The sequence below is a fragment of the Nycticebus coucang genome, chromosome X, assembly GCF_027406575.1.
Source record: "Nycticebus coucang isolate mNycCou1 chromosome X, mNycCou1.pri, whole genome shotgun sequence".
Lineage (NCBI taxonomy): Eukaryota > Metazoa > Chordata > Mammalia > Primates > Lorisidae > Nycticebus > Nycticebus coucang.
Window position 1 is genome coordinate 83,370,744 of NC_069804.1, and position 27,792 is coordinate 83,398,535.

Genomic DNA, 27,792 nt, shown 5'->3' on the forward strand with positions numbered 1-27,792 from the left:
CCCCAAGGTACAGAGCAGCAGCCATTTTTGGCAACAATAGGGCTCACCCCAGGATATTCTGGAGTAAACACCCCTGTCTCTCTGGGCAACCAGAGGAGACCAGGCATCTTCTTAGCTGGCAAAAACCAGCAGAACAGATCTGGGACAGAAATGCAGGCCCCGTGAGTAAAGGGTTTTCCTGAGGCTGTACCGGCCTGGGTGGAGCGTGGGGACCAGAAAACACACGCGTAGTGCCAGCAGACTCCCAGGGTAGGACTGACCTAGAGGAATGCTTTACTGGACCTAAGATGTACCTGGCCTTCAGGAGATCATCAGTCCCAACAAATGACAACAGGAGGCTACAAATGACACCTAACTGTGCTGCAAATACAAACCTGCAGCAGCAAAGACAATACCTGAGGCACAGGTTCTGTTAACTCAAAACGGCTTCTCTTCAGCAGAGGAATTTACCTGGGACAGAAACAGTTTCACAAAGTTGTTTTATTCTGTCAGTAACATCAATCAGGGGCGGGGCTGGAACTGAGTGAACAGCCGCAGCCTCCATAAAGCGCCCAAGGATGTCAGGCTTCACCTCCCCCTGCCAGATAGTGGCAGAGAGGAGCGGCCTTACTGAGGAGAAATAGATCTCCTTGTGATTCAGGCAGGTGTAAACCCCAGGAGTATCTGCTCATTGGAAGCAACTGGGTCACAGCCCTGCAGGGTTATCAGTGACTGGGTGTGACAGAGGCGCAAGGTGGGAAAGGAAGAATCAAACTTCCTAGACAAATCATTTGCTGGGTGGGTCCTCCTGACCTCACAGAGCACCAGAGCAAGTCATATCTGAGTTGTCAGCAGACCCTTTTAATCTAGTTGCCAGAGATATTTTGAACTCTCCCACCTGAGACAGGTGCTAACTGAGACAATTGATTTGGACCTTTTGAACTGAACCAATCGCCCAAGGAATATCCAAGTGCTGCCCTGGGTGTGTGGTTGTAGGAAGGTTTGATTTTCGTTTTCCAATTGTTGCCTTGGGGGGGGTGACGTAATTGCTGGTATTTCTCCACAGCTGAGATTTCAACCCAGAGTAACTGTTTTACTACGGTTGGACAGAGACCAGCTGAAAACAAGATGGAGCCACTTAGTCTCACCACACCAAGCAGGTCCCCAGTTTCTCAGACCACAGCACTGTACAGGTCCTCAGCAAAACACCAGGGGAAAAGGTAAAGAGTCGAGTTCCATCTTGTGGGCAAAGGGCTGCTTTATTAATACTCCTGGAGCCCCTAACCAACTTTTCTTTATCCACTCATCTAGTCAAATGGTATAAAATAATCATGAGGAAGATTCAGCAGAAAAACGCTGGTAACATGAATAACCACAGAAGATCAACCCCCACAAGAAAAGATATGGCAGATGTAACTGAAGATCCTATTCATAAACAGATGGCCAAGATGTCAGAAATAGAATTCAGAATTTGGATTGCAAACAAGATTGATAGAATGGAGGAAAAGTTGGAACTAGAAATTCGAGGACCAATACAAAAGTTGGAATTAAAAATTCGAGGAGAAATTCAAAATTTGTCTCAAGAATTCAACAAATTTAAAGACAAAACCACAAAAGATTTTGACACATTGAAGCAAGTATTTGCAGCCCTCAAACAACTGAAAAATACAGTGGAATCCCTCAGTAACAGAGTGGAGCAAGCAGAAGAAAGGATTTCTGACATTGAAGACAAAGCTTTTGAACAATCCTGAACTCTCAGTGAGGAAGAGAAATGGAGAGCAAAAATGGATCATTCTCTCAGAGAGCTCTGGGATAATTCGAAGAAGGCTAATATCCGCCTCACTGGAATCCCTGAAAGCAGTGAAGTGGCTTCACACGGCACAGAGGCTCTTCTCCATTAAATTATGAAAGAGATTTTCCAGACATGCAAAGAGATTCTGAAATTCACATCGCAGACATTTCCAGAACCCCAGCACGACTCAACCAGAATAAGACATCCCCCAGGCAAATTATAATTAACTTCACTAAAGTTAATGTGAAGGAGAAAATTCTGAAACCAGCCACACTTAAGAAAAGCATAACCTACAAAGGGAAGAATATTAGAATGACTACAGATCTCTCTGCTGAAACCTTTCAAGCCAGAAGAGGGTGGTGATCAACTTTTAATGTTCTAAAACAAAATAACTTTCAACCCCGGATCCTGTATCCAGCTAAACTGAGTTTCATTTATGATAGAAAAATTAAATACATTAATGAAAATCACATGTTGAAGAAATTTGCCATAACCAAACCAGCTCTTCAGGATATTCTCAGACCTATCCTCCATAATGACCAGCCCAATCCTCTACCACAAAAGTAAACTCACTCAGAAACTTTTGATCAAACTCCAACTTCCACAGTCGTGAAAGGATTAAAAATGTCCACTGGAATTTCAAAAAAGTCGATACCAAAAATTTTACCAGACTTATCAATATTCTCCATTAATGTGAATGGCTTAAACTGTCATCTAAAGAGGCACCAGTTGGCTGACTGGAAACAAAAACTCAAGCTAGATATTTGCTGCATACAAGAGTCACATCTGACCTTAAAAGATAAATATAGACTCAGGGTGAAAGGATGGTCGTCCATATTTCAGGCAAATGGAAATCAGAAAAAAAGCAGGTGTTGAGATTCTAGTTGCACATACAATAGGCTTTAAACATACAAAAGTAAGGAAGGATAACAATGATCACTTCATATGTCTTAAGGGTAATACTCAATATGATGAGATTTCTATTATTCATATCTATGCACCCAACCAGATTGCACCTCAACTTATAAGAGAAACTCTAACAGACATGAGTAAATTGATTTCCTCCATCTTGATAATAGTCGGAGATTTTAACACTACTTTGGCAGTGTTGGATAGATCCTCCAATAAGAAGCTGAGCAAAGAAATTTTAGATTTAAATCTAACCATTCAACATTTGAATTTAACAGACATCTACCAACATTTCATCACAATAAAACTGAATACACATACTTCTCATCAGCCCATGGAAAATACTCCAAAATTGATCACATCTTAGGTCACAAGTCTAACCTCAGTAAATTTAACGGAATAAAAATTATTCCTTGCATCTTCTCAGGCCACAATGGAATAAAAATTGAACTCAATAACAACAGGAATCTGCATACTCATACAAAAATATGGAAGCTAAATAATCTTATGCTGAATTATAGCTGGGTCAAAGATGAGATTAAGAAGGAAATTGCCAAATTTTTGGAAGAAAACGACAATAAAGACACGAATTATCAGAACCTCTGGGATACCGCAAAGGCATTCCTATGAGGGAAATTGACAGCATTGCAAGCCTTCCTAAAGAGAACGGAAAGAGAGGCAGTTAACAACTTAAGGGGACATCTCAAGCAATTGGAAAAGGAAGAACATTCCAACCCTAAACCCAGTACAAGAAAGGTAATAACCAAATGTGAGCAGAATTAAATGAAATTTAAAACAAAAGGATTATACAACAGATCGATAAATTAGAAAATTGGTTTTTGGGGAGGCACCTGTGGCTCAAGGAGTAGGGCGCCGGTCCCATATGCCGGAGGTAGTGGGTTCAAACCCATCCCCGATCAAAAAAAAGAATAAAGAAAGTTGGTTTCTGTGAAAAGGTCAATAAAATAGATAATTCTATGGTGAACCAAACTGGGAAAAACAGAGTAAAATCTATAATATCATCCATCAGAAATGACAAAGACAAAATAACAACAGACTCCTCAGAAATTCAAAAAATCCTTAATGAATATTACAAGAAACTTTATTCTCAGAAATGTGAAAATCTGAAGGAAATTGACCAATAATTGTAAGCATGCCACCTTCCAAGACGTAACCTGAATCAAGTGGAAATCCTGAGCAGGCCTATATCAAGTTGCGAAATAGCATCAACTATACAAAATCACCCTAAAAAGAAAAGCCTGGGACAAGATGGCTTCACGTCAGAATTCTACCAAACCTTTAAAGAGGAACTAGTGCCTATATTACTCAACATGTTTCAAATTATAGAAAAAGAAAGAATACTACACAACACATTCTATGAAGCAAACATCATCATGATCTCCAAACCAGGAAAAGACCCAACAAGAAAAGAAAATTATAGACCAATACCACTAATCAATATAGATGCAAAAATATTCAACAAAATCCTAACAAAATGAATCCAGCAACACATCAAACAAATTATTCATCATGACCAAGTTGGTTTTCTCCCAGGGTCTCAAGGCTGGTTTAATATACATAAATCTATAAATATCATTCAGCTCATAAACAAATTAAAAAACAAAGACCATATGATTCTCTCAATTGATGCAGAAAAAGCTTTTGATAATATGCAGCATCATTTCATGATCAGAACACTGAAGAAAATTGGTATAGAAGGGACATTTCTTAAACTGATAGAGGCCATCTACAGCAAACCCACAGCCAATATCCTATTGAATGGAGTGAAATCAAAACCATTTCCCATCAGATCAGGAACCAGGCAAAGTTGCCCATTGTCTCCACTGTTCCTTAACACTATAATGGAAGTTTTAGCCATCACAATTAGGGAAGAAAAGGTGATAAAGGGTATCCATATAGGATCAGAAGAGATCAAACTTTCACTATTCATGGATGATATTATTGTATATCTGGAAAACACCAGGGATTCTACTACAAAACTCTTAGAAGTGATCAAGGAATACAGAAGTGTCTCAAATTACAAAATCAACATTCATAAAAAGGTAGCCTTTATATACACTAACAATAGTCAAGTTGAAAAAACAGTTAAGGACTCTATTCCATTCACAGTAGTGCCAAAGAAGATGAAATATTTGGGAGTTTATTTAACAAAGGACATGAAAGATCTCTATAAAGAGAACTATGAAGCTCTAAGAAAAGAAATAGCTGAAAATGTTAACAAATGGAAAAACATACCATGCTCATGACTGGGAAGAATCAACATTGTTAAAATGTCCATACTACCCAAAGCGATATAGAATTTTTAATGCAATTGCTATAGAAGCTCCATTGTTATACTTTAAACATCTTGAAAAAATAATACTTCCTTTTATATAGAATCAGAAAACAACTCAAATAGCCAAGACAATACGCAGAAATAAAAACAAAGCAGGAGGAATCACGCTACCAGACTTCAGACTACACCATAAATCGATAGTGATCAAAACAGCATGGTACTGGCACAAAAACAGAGAAGTAGATGTCTGGAATGGAATAGAGAGCCAAGAGATGAATCCAGCTACTTAGCATTATTTGATCTTTGACAAGCCAATTAAAAACATTCAGTGGGGTAAAGATTCCCTATTTAACAAAAGGTGCTGGGTGAACTGGCTGCCAACCTGTAGAAGACTGAAACTGGACCCACACCTTTCACCATCAACTAAGATAAACTCTCACTGGATTAAAGATTTAAACTTCAGACATGAAATTATAAAAATGCTAGAAGAAAGTACAGGGATAACCCTTGAAGAAATTGGTCTGGGCAAATATTTTATGAGGACAACTACCCCAGGGCACCAGAAGCAGCTTCAAAAATACACTACTGGGACCTGATCAAACTAAAAAGCTTTTGCACAGCCAAGAACACAGTAAGTAAATCAAGCAGACAGCTCTCAGAATGGGAGAAGATATTTTCAGGTTATGTCTCCGACAAAGGTTTAATAACCAGTATCCACAGAGAACTCAAACGCATAAGCAAGAAAAGAACAAGTGATTTCATCTCAAGCTGAGCAAGGGACTTCAAGAGAAACATCTCTGAACAAGACATGCGCATGGCCTACAGACGTATGAAAAACAATGCTCATCATTCTTAATCATTAGAGAAATGCAAATCAAAACTACTTTGAGATATCATCTAATTCCAGTAAGATTAGCCCTTATCACAAAAACCCAAGACCAGAGATGTTGGTGTGGATGTGGAGAAAAGGGAACACTTCTACACTGCTGGTGGGAATGCAAATTAATACATTCATTTAGAAAGATGTTTGGAGAACACTTAGAGATCTAAAAATAGACCTACCATTCAATCCTATAATTCCCCTACTAGGTATATACCCAGAAGACCAAAAATCACATTATAACAAAGATGTTTGTACCAGAATGTTTATTGCAGCCCAATTAAGTCATGGAAGAAGCCCAAGTGCCCATCAATCCACAAATGGATTAATAAATTGTAGTATATGTACACAATGGAATATTATGCAGCCTTAAAGAAAGATGGGAGACTTTACCTCTTTCATGTTTACATGAATGAAGCTGGAACATATTCTTCTTAGTAAAGTATCTCAAGAATGGAAGAAAAAGTATCCAATGTACTCAGCCTTACTATGAAACTAATTTATGGCTTTCGTGTGAAAGATATAGCCCAGTTATAACCTAAGAATATGGGGAAGGGGGAGACGGAGTGGAGGGAAGGAGGAAGATGGGCACAGTGAGGGTGATTGGTCGGATTACACCTATAGTGCATCTTACAAGGGTACATGTCAAACTTACTAAATGTAGAATATAAATGTCTTAAGACAACAATTAAGAAAATGCCAGTAAGGCTATGTTAACCAGTGTGATGAAAATATGTCAAATAGTATATAAAACCAGTGTCTGCTGTACCATGATCGTATTAATGTACACAGCTATGATTTAATTAAAAAAAAAAAGTCTATACTACCTAAAGCAATTTACAGATTTAACGTGATCCCTATTAAAGCACCTCTCTCATATTTTAAAGACCCGGAAAAATTAGTACTTCGTTTTATATGGAAACAGATAAAACCTTGAATAGCCAAGACATTACTCAGAAATAAAAACAAATCGGGAGGAATCACACTCCCAGACTTCAGACTATATTATAGATCGATAGTGATTAAAACAGCATGGTACTGGCATAAAAATAGAGAGGTAGATATATGGAACAGAATTGAAGACCAAGAGGTGAACCTAGACATTTATTGTCATTTGATTTTCAATAAGCCTATTAAAAATATAAATTGGAAGAAAGATTCCCTATTCAATAAATGGTGCTGGATGAATTTGCTGGCATCTTGTAGAAGACTGAAAGTGGACCTACACCTTTTTCCTCTAACAAAAATTGACTCTCGCTTTCTGCCTGTGGACACTGCCAAGGAAGCATCGTTAAAGTCTCTCTTCCCACTGCCCTCATGTCTAAGTCAGAGTCTCCTAAAGAGCCCGAACAGCTGCGGAAGCTATTCATTGGAGGGTTGAGCTTTGAAACAACTGATGAGAGTCTGAGGAGCCATTTTGAGCAATGGGGAACGCTCACAGACTGCGTGGTAATGAGAGATCCAAACACCAAGCGCTCCAGGGGCTTTGGGTTTGTCACATATGCCACTGTGGAGGAGGTGGATGCAGCAATGAATGCAAGTCCACACAAAGTGGATGGAAGAGTTGTGGAACCAAAGAGAGCTGTTTCCAGAGAGGATTCTCAAAGACCTGGTGCCCACTTAACTGTGAAAAAGATCTTCGTTGGTGGCATTAAAGAAGATACTGAAGAACATCACTTAAGAGACTATTTTGAACAGTATGGAAAAATTGAAGCGATTGAAATCATGACTGACCAAGGCAGTGGCAAGAAGAGGGGCTTTGCTTTTGTTACGTTTGATGACCATGATTCTGTGGATAAGATTGTCATTCAGAAATACCATACTGTGAATGGCCACAACTGTGAAGTAAGGAAAGCCCTATCAAAGCAAGAGATGGCTAGTGCTTCATCCAGCCAAAGATGTTGAAGTGGTTCTGGAAACTTTGGTGGGGGTCGTGGAGGTGGTTTTGGTGGAAATGACAACTTTGGCCATGGAGGAAACTTCAGTGGTCATGGTGGCTTTGGTGGCAGCCGTGGTGGTGGTGGATATGGTGGCAGTGGGGATGGCTACAATGGATTTGGTAATGATGGAAGCAATTTTGGAGGTGGTAGAAGTTACAATGATTTTGGCAATTACAACAATCAGTCATCAAATTTTGGACCTATGAAGGGAGGAAATTTTGGAGGCAGAAGCTCTGGCCCTTATGGTGGTGGCGGCCAATACTTTGCCAAACCACGAAACCAAGGTGGCTATGGTGGTTCCAGTAGCAGCAGTAGCTATGGCAGTGGCAGAAGGTTTTAATTATTCCCAGGAAACAAAGCTTAGCAGGAGAGGAGAGCCAGAGAAGTGACAGGGAAGCTACAGGTTACAACAGATTTGTGAATTCAGCCAAGCACAGTGGTGGCAGGGCCTAGCTGCTACAAAGAAGACATGTTTTAGACAATACTCATGTGTATGGGGAAAAAACTCGAGGACTGTATTTGTGACTAATTGTATAACAGGTTATTTTAGTTTCTGTTCTGTGGAAAGTGTAAAGCATTCCAACAAAGGGTTTTAATGTAGAATTTTTTTTTGCACCCATGCTGTTGATTGCTAAATGTAATTGTCTGATCATGATGCTGAATAAATGTGTCTTTTTTTTTTTAATGTGCTGTGTAAAGTTAGTCTACTCTGAAGCCATTTTGGTAAATTTTCCAAAAGTGTGAAGCTAGAATTCCTTCGGGGTGATGCCAGCTTCTATTTGAAATTCATTTACAACCTGCTTGGGTGAAGAAGCCATTGTCTTCAGAAACCTTGGTGTAGTTGAACTGAGGGTTACTGTTGTGACCTGAAGCTCACCATTTAAAGGGGTCATCCAAGGAAAATCATGGAATTATTGGTTATAAAGGTGATTGTTGGCATATCCTATGCAATATATCTAAATTGAATAATGGTACCAGATAAAATTACAGATGAGAATGAAGCTTGTGTATCTACCATTATCATGTGTAATCAATAAACGATTTAATTCTCTTGAATGAAAAAAAAATTGACTCTCACTGGTTAAAGGAATTTAACTTAAGACATGAAACTGTAAATATTCTTAGAGAGAGTGCAGGAGAAACGCTTGAGAAAATTGGCCTGGGAGAATACTTCATGAGGAAGACACCTCGGCAATTGAAGCAACATCAAAAAAACATTACTGGGATCTGATCAAATTAAAAAGCTACTGCAGGGTGGCGGCTGTGGCTCAGTGAGTAGGGCGCTGACCCCATATGCCGAAGGTGGCGGGTTCAAACCCAGCCCCGGCCAAACTGCAACAAAAAAATAGCCGGGCGTTGTGGCGGGCGCCTGTAGTCCCAGCTGCTCGGGAGGCTGAGGCAAGGGAATCGCGTAAGCCCAAGAGTTAGAGGTTGCTGTGAGCCGTGTGACGCCACGGCACTCTACCCGAGGGCGGTACAGTGAGACTCTGTCTCTACAAAAAAAAAAAAAAAAAAGCTACTGCACTGCCAAGAACACACCTAGTAAAGCAAATAGCCCTCAGAATGGGAGAGGATTTTTGCAAGTTATATGTACGACAAAGTTCTAATAACCAGAATCCACAGAGAACTCAAACTTATTACTAAGCAAAAAACAAGTGATCCCATTTCATTGTGGGCAAGAGACATGCACAGAATCTTCTCTGAAGAAGACAGGTGCATGCCTATAGACACATGAAAGAATGCTCATCATCTTTAATCATCAGAGAAATGCAAACCAAAACTACTCTAAAATACCATCTAATTCCAGTAAGAGTAGCCCAAATCACAAAATCCCAAAATAACAGATGTTGGCATGGATGTGGAGGAAAGGGAACACTTCTGCACTGCTGGTGGGAATGCAAGCTAGTATGTTCCTTTTGGAAGGAAGTTTGGAGAACACTTAGGGATCTAAATGTAGACCTGCCATTTGATCCTGCAATTCCTCTTCTAGGTGTATATCCAAAGGACCAAAAATCATTTGGAAATAAAGATATTTGCACGAAATTGTTAATTGCAGCTCAATTCATAATTGCCAAGTCATGGAAGAAGCCCAAGTGCCCATCGACCCATAAATGGATTAATAATAAATTGTGGTATATGTATACCATGAAATACTATGCAGCAGTAAAAAAAAAATGGAGACTTTACCTCCTTTATATTTACATGGATGGAGCTGGAAAATATTCTTCTTAATAAAGTATCTCAGAAATGGAATAAAAAGTATCAAATGTACTCAGTACTACTGTGAAAACAATATATAATCATTCACACTTGCATATGAAATATGAAACACAACTTTAGTCTATGATGAAGAAGGGAAGGGAAAGGTAAGGGATGGGGAGGGGCTGGGAGGGAAATTAGGGTATAGTAGGAGGACCACAACTATGGAGCACATTGCAAGTACAAGTTGGTTCTACCATGTGTAGAACACAAATGTCCTAATGCTATAATTGGGTAAATGAGATGAATTCTATGCTGATTAGTATAATGTAAGCACTCCAATTTGTACAAATAATCAACACACTGAAATTGGCATAAATGTATTTATGATTTATGTACAAAAGACTTAACAAAAAAATAAAATTTTAAAAAAGAAAAGAAACACCTTCTTCTTAGTAAAGTATCACAAGAATGGAAAAGCAAATACCCAATGTACTCAATACTAACATGAAGCCAGTGTATAATTTAATTCATGGTCACAGAGGAGAAAAACTCATTTCAATTCAAACTCATTTCCCCTCCTAGTTGGTTGGAGGGGAAATGAGAAAGGAAGAAAAGGGCAGGAGGGAGATTTGAGTGCCCCCACTGAAAGGGCACAGTGTAAGAGTGTATAGCACACCTTTTGGGTGTGGGACACAACTACAAGATGAATGGTACCTAACAAATTCAAGTAATGCAACCTGGTTGTTTATAGTCTCACATTAACATGAAATTGACCAAAAAAATTAAAAAGCTGTGCTATACAAACAGAAAAAGAAGGAATTTCTTAGATTTCTCAAACAAAATGAAAATAACTATCAAAAAACATCTAAAAGCTATCAAAACCTGTGGGAAACTGCAAAGGCAGTAGTCCTAAGAGATAAGTTTACAGTATTAGATGCCTTAACACAGAAAACAGAAAGAAATCAAGTTAGCAACCATTTTAAGCACCTAGAAAAGGAAGACTACCCCAATCCCCAACCTAGTAAAAGAAAAGAAATAATGAAAATCAGAGCAGAATTAAACGAAATTGAGAACACAAGAGTCATTCAAAAGATCAGCAAAACAAAAATGTTTTTCTTTGGAAACGTTAATAAAATTGACAAACCCTTGGCTAGACTAACTAGAAACAGAAAAATAAAATCTCCAATAACCTAAATCAGCAAAAAAAAAAAAAGGGCAGAAACAAGATGAGATACCACAGAAATGTAAAAGATCCTCAATGTTTACTACAAAAATAGTCTATGCCCAGAAATTTGAAAATGTAGAAGTAGACCAATACCTAGAATCATACCACCTTCCAAAACTCAACCAGAATGAATTAGAAATTTTGAATAGACCTATTTCAAGTGCCAAAATTGCATCAACAATAAAAAATCTTCCAAAAAAGAAAAGCCCTGGACTAGATGGTTTCCCAGCAGAATTCTACCAAACCTTCAAAGAGAAACTAGTACCTATATTGTATAACCTACTCCAAACCACAGAGAAGAAATGAATCCTCCCCAACACATTCTACAAAGCAAATACCACCTGAATCCAAAGCCACAAAAGGACCCAACCCAAAAGGAAAACTGCAGACCAATATTATTAATGAATATTGATGCAACAATGTTCAATAAGATCCTAGCAAACAGAATGTAGGTACACATTTAAAAAATTATACATCATAATCAACTGAGGTTTATCCCAGGGATGCAAGGTTGGTTCAACATATGTAAATACACAAATATAACTCATCAGATAAATAAATCAAAAAAAGACCACATGATTCTCTCAATTGATGCAGAAAAGGCATTTCACAAAATTCAACATCTTTTCTGACAAGAACACTTAAGAACATAGGCATAGGTGGAACATATCGAAAACTGATAGACACCATCTACAACAAACCCACAGCCAAAATCATATTAAATGGAGTAAAACTGAAAGCATTTCCTCTTAAAACTGGAACAAGACAAGGATGCCACCTATCGCTGCTGCTTTTCAACATAGCACTGAAAGTCCTATCCGATGCAATTTGGCAAGAGAAAGAGCTCAAATGTATTCAAATGTGGATAGAGGAGGCCAAATTCTTGTTTTTTGTGGACGACAGGATCTTATACCTGTACAACCCATGGGACACAACTATGAAGTTCTTAGAAGTGATCAGGAAATATCCCAGCATTGTCCTGAGACACCAAATTAATGTCCACAAATCAGTAGCCTTCATATATGCCAGTAATAGTCAAGGTGAAAATCAAATCAAAGAGACAATATGCTTCACAAAAGCAACAAAGAAAATAAAATACCTTGGAATATATCTAACAAAGGACGTGAAGGATCTTTATAAAGAAAATTATAAAAGGTTGAGGAAAAAAGTATAAGATGCTAACAAATTGAACAACATGCTCATGGCCGTTAGGAATAAACATTATTAAAATGTCCGTACCACCCAACATGATCTACAGATTTAATGCAATCGCTATCAAAGCGCCATCATCATACCTTGCAGAAATTAAAAATATAGTACTTTGCTTCAAATGGAGCCAGAAAAAAGAAAACCAAATAGCCAATACAATTTTAAGAAATAAAAACAAATCTGGAGGCATTATGTTACCAGACTTCAGGTTATACTGCAAGTCTAAAGTGATAAAAATAACATGATATTGGCACAAAAATAGAGCTATAGATAAATGGAAGAGAATAGAGAATCTGGCCGGGCACAGTGGCTCAAGCCTGTAATCCTAGTACTCTGGGAGACCAAGGCAAATGGATTGCTTGAGCTCAGGAGTTTGAGACCTGCTTGAGCAAGAGCGAGACCCCATCTCTAAAAATAGCTGAGTATTGTAGCATGTGCCTGTAGTCCCAGATACTCATAAGGCTGAGGCAATAGAATTGCTTGAGCCCAAGAGTTTGAGATTGCTGTGAGCTATGACACCACAGGAAATATCCCAGCATTGTCCTTAGACACCAAAATAAAAAAGAATAGAGAACCTAGAGATGAACCCAGCCACATTTTGCCATTGGATCTTTGATAAACCAAACAAAAGCATGCACTGGGTAAAAATAATCCCTCTTTTATAAATGGTGCTGGAAGAATTGGTTAGCCACATGCAGAAGACTGAATTTGGACCCACACCTCCCACCATTGATGTAAATTGACTCTCATTGGACAAAAGATTTAAACTGAAGACACAATGCAATAAAAATTCTAGAAGAAAATATAGAGAAAAATCTTGACAAAATCTGAGAAAATATTTTGAAGAAAACCTCCGCCTGGCAATTGCAGCAACACCAAAAATAAATAAGCGGGAAAAGATCATGCTAAAAAGCTTCTGCACAGCTAAGGGTGTCATAACTAAAGCAAACAGACAACCTTCAGAATGGGAAAAGGTATTTACATGCTATGAGTCAGACAAAAGGTTGATAACTAGAGTCTACAGAGAACTCAAATTAATCAACAAGAAAAGAGTAAGCAACCCTATTTATAAGTGGGTAAGATAATTCAATAGAACTCAACCTTCTCTGAAGATGACATATGAATGGCCAAGAAGCACATGAAAAACTGCTCATAGTCCCTAATCATTAGAGAAATGCAAATGAAAACAACTCTGGGATATCACTTAACTCCATTGAGATTAGCCCACGTTACAAAATCCCGAATTTGCAGGTGCTAGCATGAATATGGAGAGAAGGGAACAAATTTACACTGCTGCTGGGAGTGCAAAGTAATACAACCTCTATGGAAAGATGTATGGAGAATTCTCAAAGAACAAAAAGTCAACTTTCCATTTGATCTCACAATCCCATTACTAGGTATCCATCCCCCAAAGAAATTATTTTACTACAAAGACATTTGTACCAGAATGTTTATTGCAGCTCTGTTCACAATTGTCAAGACATGGAAGCAACCCAAGTGCCCATCAACCCATGAATGTATTAACAGACTATGGCATATGTATGCCATAGAGTACTATTAAGCCATAAGAAAAGATGGAGTCTTTACATCTTTTGCGTTTACCTGAATGGAGTTCAAAACATTCTTCTTAGTAAAGTATCTCGAGTGGGAAAAATGTACTCAATGCTAATATGAAATCTATATATAAAGAGCTACACACTCATACAAAAATAAAAATAAAAGTATAGTCTAGTAAGGTGGAGAGGAGAGGAGAGGAGAGTAGGGAGAGGGAACACGGAGGGGAAGGGCGATTGCTGACAGGAAGGAGGTTCTGCTTTGTGAGATCCCACCTAATGTGCATAATGTGGGGGTGTTCAGCATGATCCCTGGGTGAAGGGCTCAACTACAACTTCAACGTTACCTTAGAAATGCAACAATGTAACCTAAACAATCATATCTTCATATTAATCTGAAATTTCTGAAAGAGAAAAAAAGAAAATAGAAAGACATGAGATACAGTAAGCATTCTCTTTTACTACGGTAGTCATCTCCTTTCGGTCTGGATAGTTATGTCAGAATGTGGTTCTTGGAGTTGCAGCAGCAATCTTTTGACCATCAGACACAAACATCCATTTGAAGAGCCATCATACTGAATATTGTGGGTCAGAAGGGTGGAAACAGCCAGAGATTTTGAAAATACTCCTGAGCTGAATCTCACCCTGAAACCACCTACCTTCAGAGTATTAATTACATAAAGTAATTGAATGTGATTTCAGTTTAAGGAAAAAAAAAAGAAAGAAAGATGGAGACATCACATCTTTTATATTTTCCTGGAAGGATTTTGAGAATATCCTCCAAAAAAAGTACCTCTAGAATTGAAAAGCAAGCATCCAATGTATTCAATATTAATATGAAACTAAAGATGAACAACAACTGCATGCCCACACAGGAGAACAACACATTTAAATCCAAAACGGGGAAAGGGGGAGGTCTGATACGCTCTCACAAATTTGGTACAATGTATGAATATTTCTCACACCTCCTGGTTGAAAGGCTTAAATGAAACGTGGACTTTACCTAACAAACACAAACAATATGACCTAATCATGTGTACCCTTATATAAATCTGATTTTTTTTTTAATTTTTTGAGACAGAGCCTCAACCTGTCACCCTGGGTACAGCAGCATGACATCACAGCTCACAGCAACCTCAAACTCCTGGACTGAAGTGATTCTCCTGTCTCTGCCTCCCAAGTAGGTAGGACCACAGGTGCCCGCCACAACACCCAGCTATTTTTTTGGTTGCAGCCATCATTGTTGTTTGGCAGGCCCAGGCTGGATTCGAACCCGCCAGCTCAGGTATACGTGGCTGGTGCCTTAGCCGCTTGAGCCACAGGTGCAGAGCCTAATCTGAATTTTTTAAAAAATAGATTGATGGGGGGCGGCGCCTGTGGCTCAGTGAGTAGGGCGCTGGCCCCATATGCCGAGGGTGGCAGGTTCAAACCCAGCCCCGGCCAAACTGCAACCAAAAAAAAAAAAATAGCTGGGCCTTGTGGCGGGCGCCTGTAGTCCCAGCTACTCCGGAGGCTGAGGCAAGAGAATCGCTTCAGCCCAGGAGTTGGAGGTTGCTGTGAGCCGTGTGACGCCACGGCACTCTACCCGAGGGCGGTACAGTGAGACTCTGTCTCTACAAAAAAAAAAAAAAAAAATAGATTGATGGGAATAGAGATTTGGAGACAAAAATAGCCAAAGTAGTTCTCATTCTCTTCTCTTCATAAACTCTATGACTTGACAAGTCTTGATATTCTACATTGCAAAATAGTAAAGGGAAGAGGGAACTAGTAGCAGTTGAGTATCCTTTAAAAGACAGCTCTGTGATAAGACAGTTTTCAAATGTTAGGGTAAAGGATGTTGCTCTCTCCTTTCATCTCCCTAATTCTTTTATTTCCCATTTTCTCTACTGTTCTGTGTAGCCCTTCTGAGTTTATTATGAAGGATATAATAATCATGAAAACCACTCCCACCTTGCATTTCATGAAAAAGTTATTTTTTTCTTTTCTTTTTTCTTTTTTTAGCAGTGCATAAGTTTGTATTGAGCCTTTCAGTTTACAACGTGTGGTAAAAGGAAAACAATATTTTACATAATTGTAAAATATTCAACTTCAGGGATTTATACGATTTACATTTCTCAAAAGTTGGAATAGGTAAACAAATTTTACCTTAATTCTTTGAATTTTCCACTTGACTCTTCCCTTACTATAATTACAAGCTATAATTAGTTACATAAGTTTCTTCAAGGCCTAGTTTTATCATTACTGATGTCCTTAGAACTGAATCACTGCTATTTCAATCAATATCTACTAATTCCACTTCAAAAAGTAGTTTTGCATTTGATGGAATTTTAGTATCAGGCTGTCCTGTCTTTCCATAAGCTCGTTCTGGTTCAATCTCCACTCGAGCATTTTCTCCTTTACTCTTTGTCAAGAGTGCTTCATCCCATCCTCTGATAACATTGCCTACTCCAACCTTGAAACTTAAAGGCTTGCCATTTTTCTTTTCTTTTCTTTTCGTTTCTTTTCTTTTTTTGTTGTTGTTAGTTTAGACCCCACTCCTACCTCTCCCCTTTCCACCCAGTGCTGCCTGGCATTTTTCTTCTTCTTTGAACTTGTTTGTATATTAGAATCAAAAACAATTCCATCCTATAGTGTATCCATATGCTCCAAGTGAACAACATCTCCCTTTTGAGGAAAGTTGATTTTATCTCCCTTATTTAGAACCCATATATATTTTGGTGGACACTCATCCAGAGTCTCTTTAGACTTGGTTTCTTTGGATTTATCTTTTTTTTTTTTTTTTTGGAGACATAGTCTCAAGTTGTTGCTCTGATTAGAGTGCTGTGGCATCACAGCTAAAAGCAACCTCAAACTCCTGGGCTTAAGCAATTCTCTTGCCTCAGCCTCCCAAGTAGCTGGGACTACAGGCACATGCCACAACATGTGGCTATTTTTTGGTTATAGTTGTCATTGTTTTTTGGCAGGCCCAGGCTGAATTCGAACCTGACAGCTCTAGTGTATGTGGCTGGTGCCCTATCTTCTGAGCTACAGGTGCCAAGCCGTGGGTTTATCTTGATTAAGTTTCACATTATTTACTTGCTTAGACACTACTTGCACTTTTGTTACCAAACCAAAAGGATGGTTAGGCTGTAACCAAATGGTCCTTGCTAGCTGTCTTGGCCACATTTTTAATGTTCCCTTATAATTTATGTTCTGGAGAAAAATATCAGAACTGTGCTTCTGCAGAAACTTGATAATGTCCTTCTTTGGTAGCTGCTCACTGAGCAGCTGCTCCATGGTGCACGTGTACTGTGAAATGGCTACCACCATCGTCCCCTGCTGCCTCCACTTTACTGCATGAAAAAGGCATTTCCATAGCCTGATTCTCACTGATAAAGCAGCACCTTTAACTATACATGCCTTTTCTTATTTCCACAAATACACTTTATCTCACCAGCAAAACTAGCCTCACAGAAACAAACTTATTCTCTCTCATCTGCCAAAGTTCAGTGCTGCTTATAAACACAGTTCCTTTAGAAACCTTTAAACTCCAGGTATCTATCAAAGGGCACATCCCAGTCATGAAGGGTAGAACTCTTTTCACCCCTGTGAACATGTGTACACCTGAGGATTAGTCAGAGAACAGTTGACTAGTTAGCCAGTTTAGCAGATTAGAAGTTTTGTCAGTGTTTCTCAAAGCTCTTAACACTCACAGAAAAAAAAAAAACAAAAAACCTGGTTTAGGTCTCTCAATTTTTTCTCCTTCTCCTTCTTTTCCTCCTCCTCCTCTCTCTCTCTTTCATGTATACATATATAAATTATATTATGTATTGTATGGATTAAATATTTATATATATAATCTTACCTACCAAGAAGTACTAGGTGTACTGGTATTTGATTTGAGAAATGGAACATTCATTACTCTTACCCTCAAGGAACCTACAATTTTTAGATTCATGACAAATGAGGGCTCAATTTTGAGCCTATAATTTAGCATTTGTAAAAATTCCAACTTTAGGAATCTTATTCAGTGAACTCCTTGATATTCCCTTATGCTGAATGATACCTGGGCCAAATAACAGATTAAGGAGGAAATCACCAAATCTTTGGAATAAAATGATAATGAAGATAGAAATTATCAAAAACTGTGGGATACGGCAAAGGCAGTCCTAAGAGGGATATTTACAGCATTGGAAGCCTTCATCAAAAAAAAAAAAAAAAAAAAAAACAGAAAGAAAGGAAGTTAACAACTTAATGGATCATCTCAAGCAACTGTAAAAAGAAAAGCATTCCAACCCCAAACCCAGCATAGGAAGAGGAATAACCAAAATTACAGCAGAATTAAATGACATTGAAAACAACAGAATCATGGTAGTACATGTGAGCCTTGGCAAATGTGGAATGTAAATGTCTTGGCAAAGTATCTAGGAAAATGCCAGGAGGGCTATGTCAACTAATGAGATGAAAATGTGTCAAATATTCTATGAAACAAGTGTACAGTGCCCAATGATCATATTGATGTACACAGCTATGATTTAATAAAAAAAAAAAGAAAAAGAAAACAAAAGAATCATTCAGAAGATCAAAGAAACAAAATATTGGGTTTTTTTAAAAGATTAGCAAAATTGAAAAATGTTGGCAAACTTAACCAGAAACAGAAAAGCAAAATCTCTAACATTGTCAATCAGAAACCATAAAGGAGAATTAATAGCAGACACCTCAGAAATCCAAAAAAAAAAAAAAAAATGCCTCAATGATTACTACAAAAAACTCCATTCTCAGATATGAAAATCTGGAGGAAATGAACCAATACCTGGAAGCATGACATCTGCCTAGACTCAGCCAGAAAGAATTAGAAATTTTAAATATACCTATATCAAGCACTAAAATAGCATCAACTATACAAAATCTCCCCAAAAGGAAAAGTCCAGGACCAGGTGGCTTCACATCAGAATTCTACAAAACGTTTACAAAGGAACTAGTATCTATATTACATAATCTTTTCCAAAATATGGAAAAAGAAGGACTACTTCCCAACACATTCTATGAAGCAAATATAACTCTGATCCCCAAACCAGGAAAGGAACCAACACAGAAAGAAAACTATAGACCAATATCATTAATGAATATTGATGCAAAAATATTCAGTAAGTAACTAGAAAACAGAATTCCACAAGATATCAATATATTATACACCATAATCAAGTTGGTTTCATCCCAGGGTTACAAGGTTGGTTCAACATACATAAACCTATAAATACAATACATCACATAAATAAAATAAAAAACAAAGACCATGTGTTTTTATCAATTGCTGCAGGAAAAGTTTTTGATGACATCCAGCCTCCTTTCATGATCAGAACTCTCAAAAAAATAGGCTTAGAAGGAACATTTCTTAAACTGATAGAGGCCATCTACTGCAAAATCACAGACAATATAATATTGAATAGAGTAAAACTGAAAATATTTTCACTCAGATCTGGAATTAGACACGGATGCCCATTATCTCCACTGCTATTCAGCATAGTAATGGAAGTCTTAGCTATAGTACTCAGGCAAGAGAACGTGATCAAGAATATGCAAATAGGGCAGCGCCTGTGGCTCACTCGGTAAGGCGCCGGTCCCATATACCGAGGGTGGTGGGTTCAAACCCGGCCCTGGCTGAACTGCAACCAAAAAATAGCTGGGCGTTGTGGCGGGCACCTGTAGTCCCAGCTACTCGGGAGGCTGAGGCAAGAGAATCGCTTAAGCAGAGGAGTTGGAAGTTGTTGTGAGCTGTGTGATGCCATGGCACTCTACTGAGGGCGATAAAGTGAGACTCCGCCTCCACTAAAAAAAAAAAAGAAAGAAAGAAAAGAATATGCAGAGGGAGGCAGAGCAAGATGGCGGCCGAGTAACAACTTCCTTGCATCTGGGCACTGTGAGTCTGGGAAGATAGGACTCAGGCATCTCTGGCTGGTGGGAACTGCCTATCATCACACCTGTGAGGATACAGGGAGTCAGCGAGAGATTTCTGGACCCCAAGAGGAGGACTAAAACAGTGGAAAAATGGGAAGTGGTTGCGTGTGTTCAATCCATCTAAACCCGCCCGCAACTGTAAGTTCAGTAGCAGCGAGACTGCAAACCAGAAAGGCCTTACCTGTGAACTGTTTTGGTGTCTTTGGACTTGGCACTCAGTTGAACTGCCTTGGGGAGAGCCTCAGCGGGAGTGCAGAAAACTTTGGCTGTTGTCTGGGGCCCCAGGCTGAGCTGCTGAGCCAGACGGAGATAATAGTGTTTGGCTGTGGGTCACAGGGAGACATTGTGAGCGATCTGCCCCGGCAAGCTCCGTCCTCAGGGTCACAGAGCTAGAATCCAGTGGGAGCTGGTAACCCAGTGACCAAGTAGCCTAAGGGTGGGGTCAGAGCTGCATTGCAGCCCTAACCCTCAGGGGCAGAGTGAGACCGGTTTTGGCACACTGGGTAAGTGGATAGCCACTTCAGCAGTGATTCAAGCGACAAGCACTTTCCTGGAAAAGCTTCTGCTCAGCAAGTTCACAAGTTCAAAGTGCCTTTTAAGTGGGCTGAAGAGAGATTTAGGGTGTCTATCTGGTGGGGTTTGAGAAATCAGCACCCTCCAGTCATATGAGAACTATGATTAACATCTCATACCCCAGAAGACCACGTGTTGCCCAGACAATATTCAATAACATATACATACTGCTTTGTTTTTGCTTCTGTTTTTTTTTTGTTTCATTGTTTTTTTGTTTATTTTGATGTTGTTGATGTTGTTTTGTTTTTTAATTTCAACCTTTTCCATACAGATCCTTTTTCTTTCTCAATTTTTTTAGTTTAATTTAATTTCCCATTGCTGCCATTTTCAATAACTACAACTTCATTTTTGCTAGTGTTTCTACCCCTACTATTTGGTTTTTCACCAAGATTTATCCCGTAAAGTTCTCTGTTTGCTTCTTTTGGTTTGATTTATAGCATTTTTGTCTTTCCTCTCTACTTGGTGGAGGTGGGGTACTGTGTCTGATCAGGTTAGCAAAGAGGTGCTGACCTCAAGGGAACCACGCAACTGGGAAACCCCAGAAGGTGGGGTTTTTTGAAGTTTGTGTCAAAGTACCCTACTGTACACCTATATTGCTCTGTCTCCCTCTTTCTGTGCCTCTCTTCTTCTTGTCAATACTCCTTTTACCCACCCCCTCTCCTTTCTCTATTTTTCTTTTTTTCTTTTTTTTTTTTACAGGTTGGAATCTTAATTGTTTTAAAATTGTATAGGTCTTTTACAATACAATATTTTGTTATTTAAAATGACCTATTTTGGTTAATGTACAATGAGTATCTTTTTTCCCAAAACTCACCCATGAATTACAATTTCATCAATGTGATTATTCTAAACAGAAGAGTCTGCGCCATTGACTGTTTCAAATGCAGCACTTGGATTTTCCCTCTGTATTTTCTTTTTTTTCTTATCAGTCGGTCCTCCTATCTTTCATCCCTTTTTTGCTATTCATCCTTATCACCCTTCTGGTCCTGTAACCCTTATTCCACAGACATGCGAACTTAAAGAGCAAGAGGAAGAGAAAGGAAAATTAGGGCAACGAAACAGATAAAAGAAATCACTCATGAGGAAGAATCAGCAAAAAATCCAGGAAACATGAAGAACAAGTCCAGAACAACCCCGCCAAGGTACAATGAGGTAGATACTGCAGATGATTCCATCTATAAAGAAATGTTAGGAATGACAGAATGGGAATTTAGAATACACAAGTTGAAAACAATGAAACAAATGATGGAAACAATGAAGGAAACTGCTAATAAAGTGGAAAATCACCAACAGGAAATCCAAAAACAGAATCAAATAAGAGATGAACGATATGAAGAATATAAAAAGGATATAGCAGAGTGAAGGAACTGAAACAGTCAATTACGGAACTTAAAGATGCAATGGAAAGTATCAGCAACAAGTTAGACCATGCAGAAGAAAGAATTTCAGAGGTAGAAGACAAAGTTCTTGAGATAACTCAGATAGTAAAAGAGGCAGAAAAGAAGAGAGAGAAATCAGAACGTTCACTGACCGAATTATGAGACTTTATGAAGACTTCCAACATACGAGTTATAGGAATTCCAGGAGGGGAAGAAGAATGCCCCAGAGGAATGGAAGCCATACTAGAGAATATGATAAAAGAAAATTTCCCAAATATCACCAAAGATTCTGACACATTGCTTTCAGAGGGATATCGGAACCCACGTAGCCTCAACTCTAACCAAGCTTCTCCAAGACACATTGTGATGAACCTGTCCAAAGTCAAGACAAAAGAAAAGATTCTGCAAGCAGCCAGGAGTAAGCGCCAGTTGACCTACACGAACAAATCCATCAGAGTGACAGCAGACTTCTCTAATGAAACATTCCAAGCAAGAAGACAATGCTCATCTACCTTTAATCTACTTAAACAGAACAATTTCCAGCCCAGAATTCTGTACCCTGCTAAGCTAAGCTTCAAAATTGACGGAGAAATCAAATCATTTACGGATATACAAACATTGAGGAAATTCGCCACAACAACACCAGCTCTACAGGAAATACTTCAACCTGTTCTGCACACTGACCACCACAATGGATCAGCACGAAAGTAAGAACTCAGAAATTAAAGGACAGAACCTAACTTCCAAACAGATGCAAAGATAAAACTAAGCAAAGGACTCTCACAAAATAAGATGAATAGAATACTACCACCCTTATCAATTATCTCAATAAATGTTAATGGCTTGAATTCCCCACTGAAGAGACATAGATTGGCTGACTGGATTAAAAAACACAAGCCATCCATTTGCTGTCTGCAAGAAACACACCTGGCTTCAAAAGACAAATTAAAGCTCCGAGTCATGGGTTGGAAGAAAATTTTTCAGGCAAATGGCATTCAGAAGAAAAGAGGAGTTGCGATCTTATTTTCAGATACATGTGGATTTAAAGCAAGTAAAGTCAAAAAACACAAAGATGGATACTTTATATTGGTCAAGGGAAAACTACAACAAGAAGACATTTCAATTCTAAATATTTATGCACCCAATTTAAATGCTCCCAGATTCTTGAAACAGACCTTACTCAGTTTGGGCAATATGATATCTGATAATACCATCATAACAGGGGACTTTAACACTCCTCTTACACAGCTGGACAGATCCTCTAAACACAAATTAAACAAAGATATAAGAGATTTAAATGAGACCCTAGAACAATTGTGCCTGATACATGCATATAGAACACTCCACCCCAAAGATAAAGAATATAAATTCTTCTCATCACCCCATGGAACATTCTCCAAAATTCATCATATCCTGGGACACAAAACGAATATCAACAGAATCAAAAGAATTGAAATTTTACCTTGTATCTTCTCAGACCATAAGACACTAAAGGTGGAACTCAACTATAACAAAAATGCTCGACCCCACCCAAAGGCATGGAAATTAAACAATCTTCTGTTGAATAACAGATGGGTGTAGGAAGAAATAAAACAGGAAATCATTAACATCCTTCAGCATAAAAACAATGAAGACACAAGCTACCAAAACCTGCGGGATACTGCAAAAGCAGTTTTGAGAGGAAAATTCATCGCTTTAGATGCCTACATTCGAAAAACAGAAAGAGAGCACATCAACAATCTCACAAGAGATCTTATGGAATTGGAAAAAGAAGAACAATCTAAACCTAAACTTAGTAGAAGAAAAGAAATCTCCAAAATCAAATCAGAGATCAATGAAATTGAAAACAAAAGAATCATTCAGAAAACTAATGAAACAAGGAGTTGGTTTTATGAAAAAATGAAATAGATAAAACATTGGCCACACTAACAAGGAATAGAAAAGTAAAATCTCTAGTAACCTCAATCAGAAATGATAAAGGGGAAATAACAACTGATCCCACAGAAATACAAGAGATCATCTCTGAAAATTACCAGAAACACTATGCCCAGAAATTTGACAATGTGAAGGAAATGGATCAATATTTGGAATCACACCCTCTCCCTAGACTCAGCCAGGAAGAAATAGAGCTCCTGAACAGACCAATTTCAAGCACTGAGATCAAAGAAACAATAAAAAATCTTCCAAGCAAAAAATGCCATGGTCCAGATGGCTTCACTCCAGAATTCTGTCAAACCTTCAAAGAAGAGCTTGTTCCAGTACAGCAGAAATTATTACAAAAATTAAGGAAGAAAATATATTCCCCAACACATTCTATGAAGCAAATATCAACCTGATACCAAAACCAGGAAAAGACCCAAACAAAAAGGAGAATATCAGATCAATCTCACTCATGAATATAGATGCAAATATTCTCAACAAAATCCTAGTTAATAGATTACACCTTATCATCAAAAAAGTCATTCATCATGATCAAGTAGGCTTCATCCCAGGGATGCAAGGCTGGTTTAACATAAGCAAGTCCATAAACGTTATCCACCATATTAACAGAGGCAAAAATAAAGATCACATGATCCTCTCAATAGATGCAGAAAAAGCATTTGACAAAATCCAGCATCCTTTTCTAATTAAAACACTGAAGAGAGGAGGGGGAGACAAGATGGCGGACTGAAGCCAGCTTTCAACAAAGGCTCCCGTCCAGAAGGAGAGTTAAGGGACAGGAATTTAGTAAGTATCCTGGTGGACTTGAGCCTCACCAAGAGAGAAGGCTGAAGAACGCACATCAACACCGCTGAGGCAAGTTGTGATCACAAGGACGCAAACAAAAGGTACAAAATCCACCACCAAGCGGACGGGAGTCCCCCTCCCCCATGAGACCGGCTCAAGAGCCCCACAATTGAACAAGCGGGCAGAAATTAAAGGCCCTCCCACTACACTCCACGGGAGAGACCTTCTAAAAACTGGACCTACCTCCCCTACTGGGGTGCCGTGGCGTTCTCCTGCCGGACATAGGGCTGAATAAAACTTTGGGAATCCTTTGCCAGCAACCCTGAATCCCCGGCGCTCCCCTCCCGCCCACTGAGGTCTGGAGGCCTGTCCCCCAGGACTTCGGATCCTTGGGTGATTTCTCAAGGGGAGTGGACAGTCCCCGAGTTGCCACTGGTCAGCATTGACTCTGAGGCGCGCCGAGTGAGGAGAGGGCACCGGGCTGAGGGGGAGTCACGCCTCGCGGCACTTCCCTGCAGTGCAGTGCACCAACCCTCCCCGGGCATACGGGGCCCAAGACTGAATAAGACTCTGGCCTCCCTGCTGAGAGCTGAGAACCCCTACTCTCACTCGGGGTCTGAGGGCCTATCCCCCAGGAGTTCGGCTCCATGGGTGATTTCTCGAGGGGAGTGCACAGTGCCTGAGCTGCGTCAGGTCAGCGCTGACTCAGGGACACGTGAGCGAGGAGAGGGCACTCTGCTGAGGGGAAATCAAGCCTTGGCGGCACTTCCCTGCGGTGCAGTGCAGGAGCCCTCCCCGGACCGTAGTATTGCGTGAAACTGAATGAAACTCTAGCTTCCCCCCGCCCCACTCCCAATCGGGGTCTGGGGGCCCATCCCCCAAGAGTTCTGATTCTTGGGGTATCTCTTATGGGGTGTGGACCCAGCACAAACTGCGGCCACTCAGTGCTGACTCTGGGGCGCGGGACAGAGGAGAAAAGGGTCGCCTGAGTGCCCACACCAGAGCAGCAGTTCCCTGGAGGTAGATCAACAGCCGTTTTTTCTTTAACGGCAGAACGCTCACTTCTGGATATTCTGATGCAACACCCCCTGTCTCCCTGGGCAACCAGAGGAGGCCACCGGTGACAGGGCTCACAAACCCGGAAGCCGCCAGGGCGGGGCCGACCCAGAGAGGTGTTCAGACGCAATTCTCCAGCAGCAAAGACGTTTGAACTCAAAACAGCCCGTCTCCTGTAGGCGACGACAGGAACAGAGACAGAACCTCACAAAGTTGTCTGTTCTGTTCTATTCTGTTAGCAGCATCCATCAGGGACGGGGCTAAGCCTGAGTGAACACCTCCTTCCCATCACCTGCATCAAACACTCAAAGATGTCAGGCCCCATCTCCTCCTGCTAGATAGCGGCAGTCTGCGGGGGCCTGGCAGACTTCATCACGATTCAGGCAGGTGCAAACCCCTGGAGTGTCTGTTCACTGCAGGCAACTGGGTTAGCCATCTGCAGAGATACCAGTGACTGGGTCCGACGGAGGGGCAAAGTGGGGAAGGAGACGTCAACCTTCCCAGACTGCTCTCTTTGCAGGGTGGCTCCTCCTGACTCCATGCTGCACTGGGGTGAGCTGTCTCAGAGGAGTCACCAGGCCCCTGTGATCCAGTTCCCAGAGACCTCTTGAACCCTTCCACCCGAGACAAGTGCCGATTGAGACAGTTGATTCAGACCTTTTGAACTGGGCTAATAGACTGAGGACTTTACAGGTGGTGCCCTGGGTGTGCGATTGTAGGAAGGTTTGATTCTCCTTTTCCAACTGGGGCCAGAGGTGGGCAGGCGGGGTGACTTAATTGCTGATTTTTCCACACAGCTGAGACTTCAAGCCAGAGTAGAAGTTGCAATAGGATCGAACAGAAACCAGCTGAAAACAAGACAGAACCACTTTGCTCCACCACACCAGACAGGGCCCCAGTTTCTCAGGCCACAACACTGTACGGGCCCTCGATAAAACCCCAGGGGAAAAACCAAAGGGAGTAAACCATGGGGCGGAATCAGCGGAAAAACTCTGGTAACATGAATAACCAGAATAGATCAACCCCCCCAAGAAAAGATACGGCAGATGTGATTGAAGATCCCATTCATAAACAACTGGCTGAGATGTCAGAAGTCGAATTCAGAATTTGGTTTGCAGACAAGATTAATAAAATGGAATTAGGAATTCGAGGAGAAATTCAAAAACTGTCTCAAGAATTTAACGAATTTAAAGACAAAACCACCAAAGACTTAAACACACTGAAACAAGAACTTACAGCCCTCAAAGATATGAAAAATACAGTAGAATCCCTCAGTAACAGAATGGAGCAAGCAGAAGAAAGGATTTCTGACATTGAAGATAAAGTCTTCGAATGCCCCCAATCTCTCAAAGAGGAAGAGAAATGGAGAGCAAAAACGGATCACTCACTCAGAGAGCTCTCAGATAATTCGAAAAAAAATAACATAAGAGTTATAGGAATTTCGGAGACTGATGAAGTGGCAGCCAAGGGCACAGAGGCCCTTCTACATGAAATTATGAAAGAAAATTTTCCAGACATGCCTAGAGAATCTGAAATTCAGATAGCAGACAGCTTCAGAACCCCAGCACGATTCAACCCCAATAAGCCATCTCCCAGACATATCATAATTAGCTTCACTAAAGTTAACATGAAAGAGAAGATTATCAAAGCAGCCCAGCGAAAGAAAACTATAACGTACAAAGGTAAGAATATTAGAATAACTGCAGATCTCTCTGCTGAAACTTTTCAAGCAAGAAGAGGCTGGTCATCAACTTTTAATCTCCTAAAGCAAAAAAACTTTCAACCCAGGATCTTGTATCCAGCTAAACTGAGTTTCATCTATGATGGAGAAATTAAATACTTCAATGACATTCATATGTTGAAAAAATTTGCCATAAGTAAACCAGCTCTTCAGGATGTTCTCAGACCTATCCTCCACAATGACCAACCCAATCCTATACCACAAAAGTAAACTCAATCAGAAACTTCGGATCAAACTCCAACTTCCACACTGGCGAAAGGATTAAAAATGTCCACTGGACCTTTGAAAAACTCGATACTCAAAATTCCACCAGACTTATCCTTACTCTCCATCAATGTGAATGGCTTAAACTGTCCTCTAAAGAGGCATAGGTTAGCTGACTGGATACAAAAAC

General features: G+C 39.8%; 1 protein-coding gene and 1 pseudogene across 1 annotated transcript; one reads left to right on the top strand and one right to left on the bottom strand.

The window, feature by feature from the left end:
* The first annotated feature begins 7,118 nt into the window (after positions 1-7,118).
* On the top strand, positions 7,119-8,852 carry LOC128577666 (heterogeneous nuclear ribonucleoprotein A1-like). Its single transcript, XM_053579948.1, has one exon. It carries the CDS (start codon positions 7,174-7,176, stop codon positions 7,759-7,761), a length of 588 nt encoding a protein of 195 aa, XP_053435923.1. The 5' UTR covers positions 7,119-7,173; the 3' UTR covers positions 7,762-8,852.
* Positions 8,853-16,257: 7,405 nt separating this feature from the next.
* LOC128576875 (peptidyl-prolyl cis-trans isomerase FKBP3-like) lies at positions 16,258-17,294 on the bottom strand (annotated as a pseudogene).
* Between the last annotated feature and the right edge of the window lie 10,498 nt (positions 17,295-27,792).

Excerpts from the sequence above, each read along its gene's own strand:
- LOC128577666 (XM_053579948.1), top strand. The coding sequence starts at position 7,174 with ATGTCTAAGTCAGAGTCTCCTAAAGAGCCCGAACAGCTGCGGAAGCTA.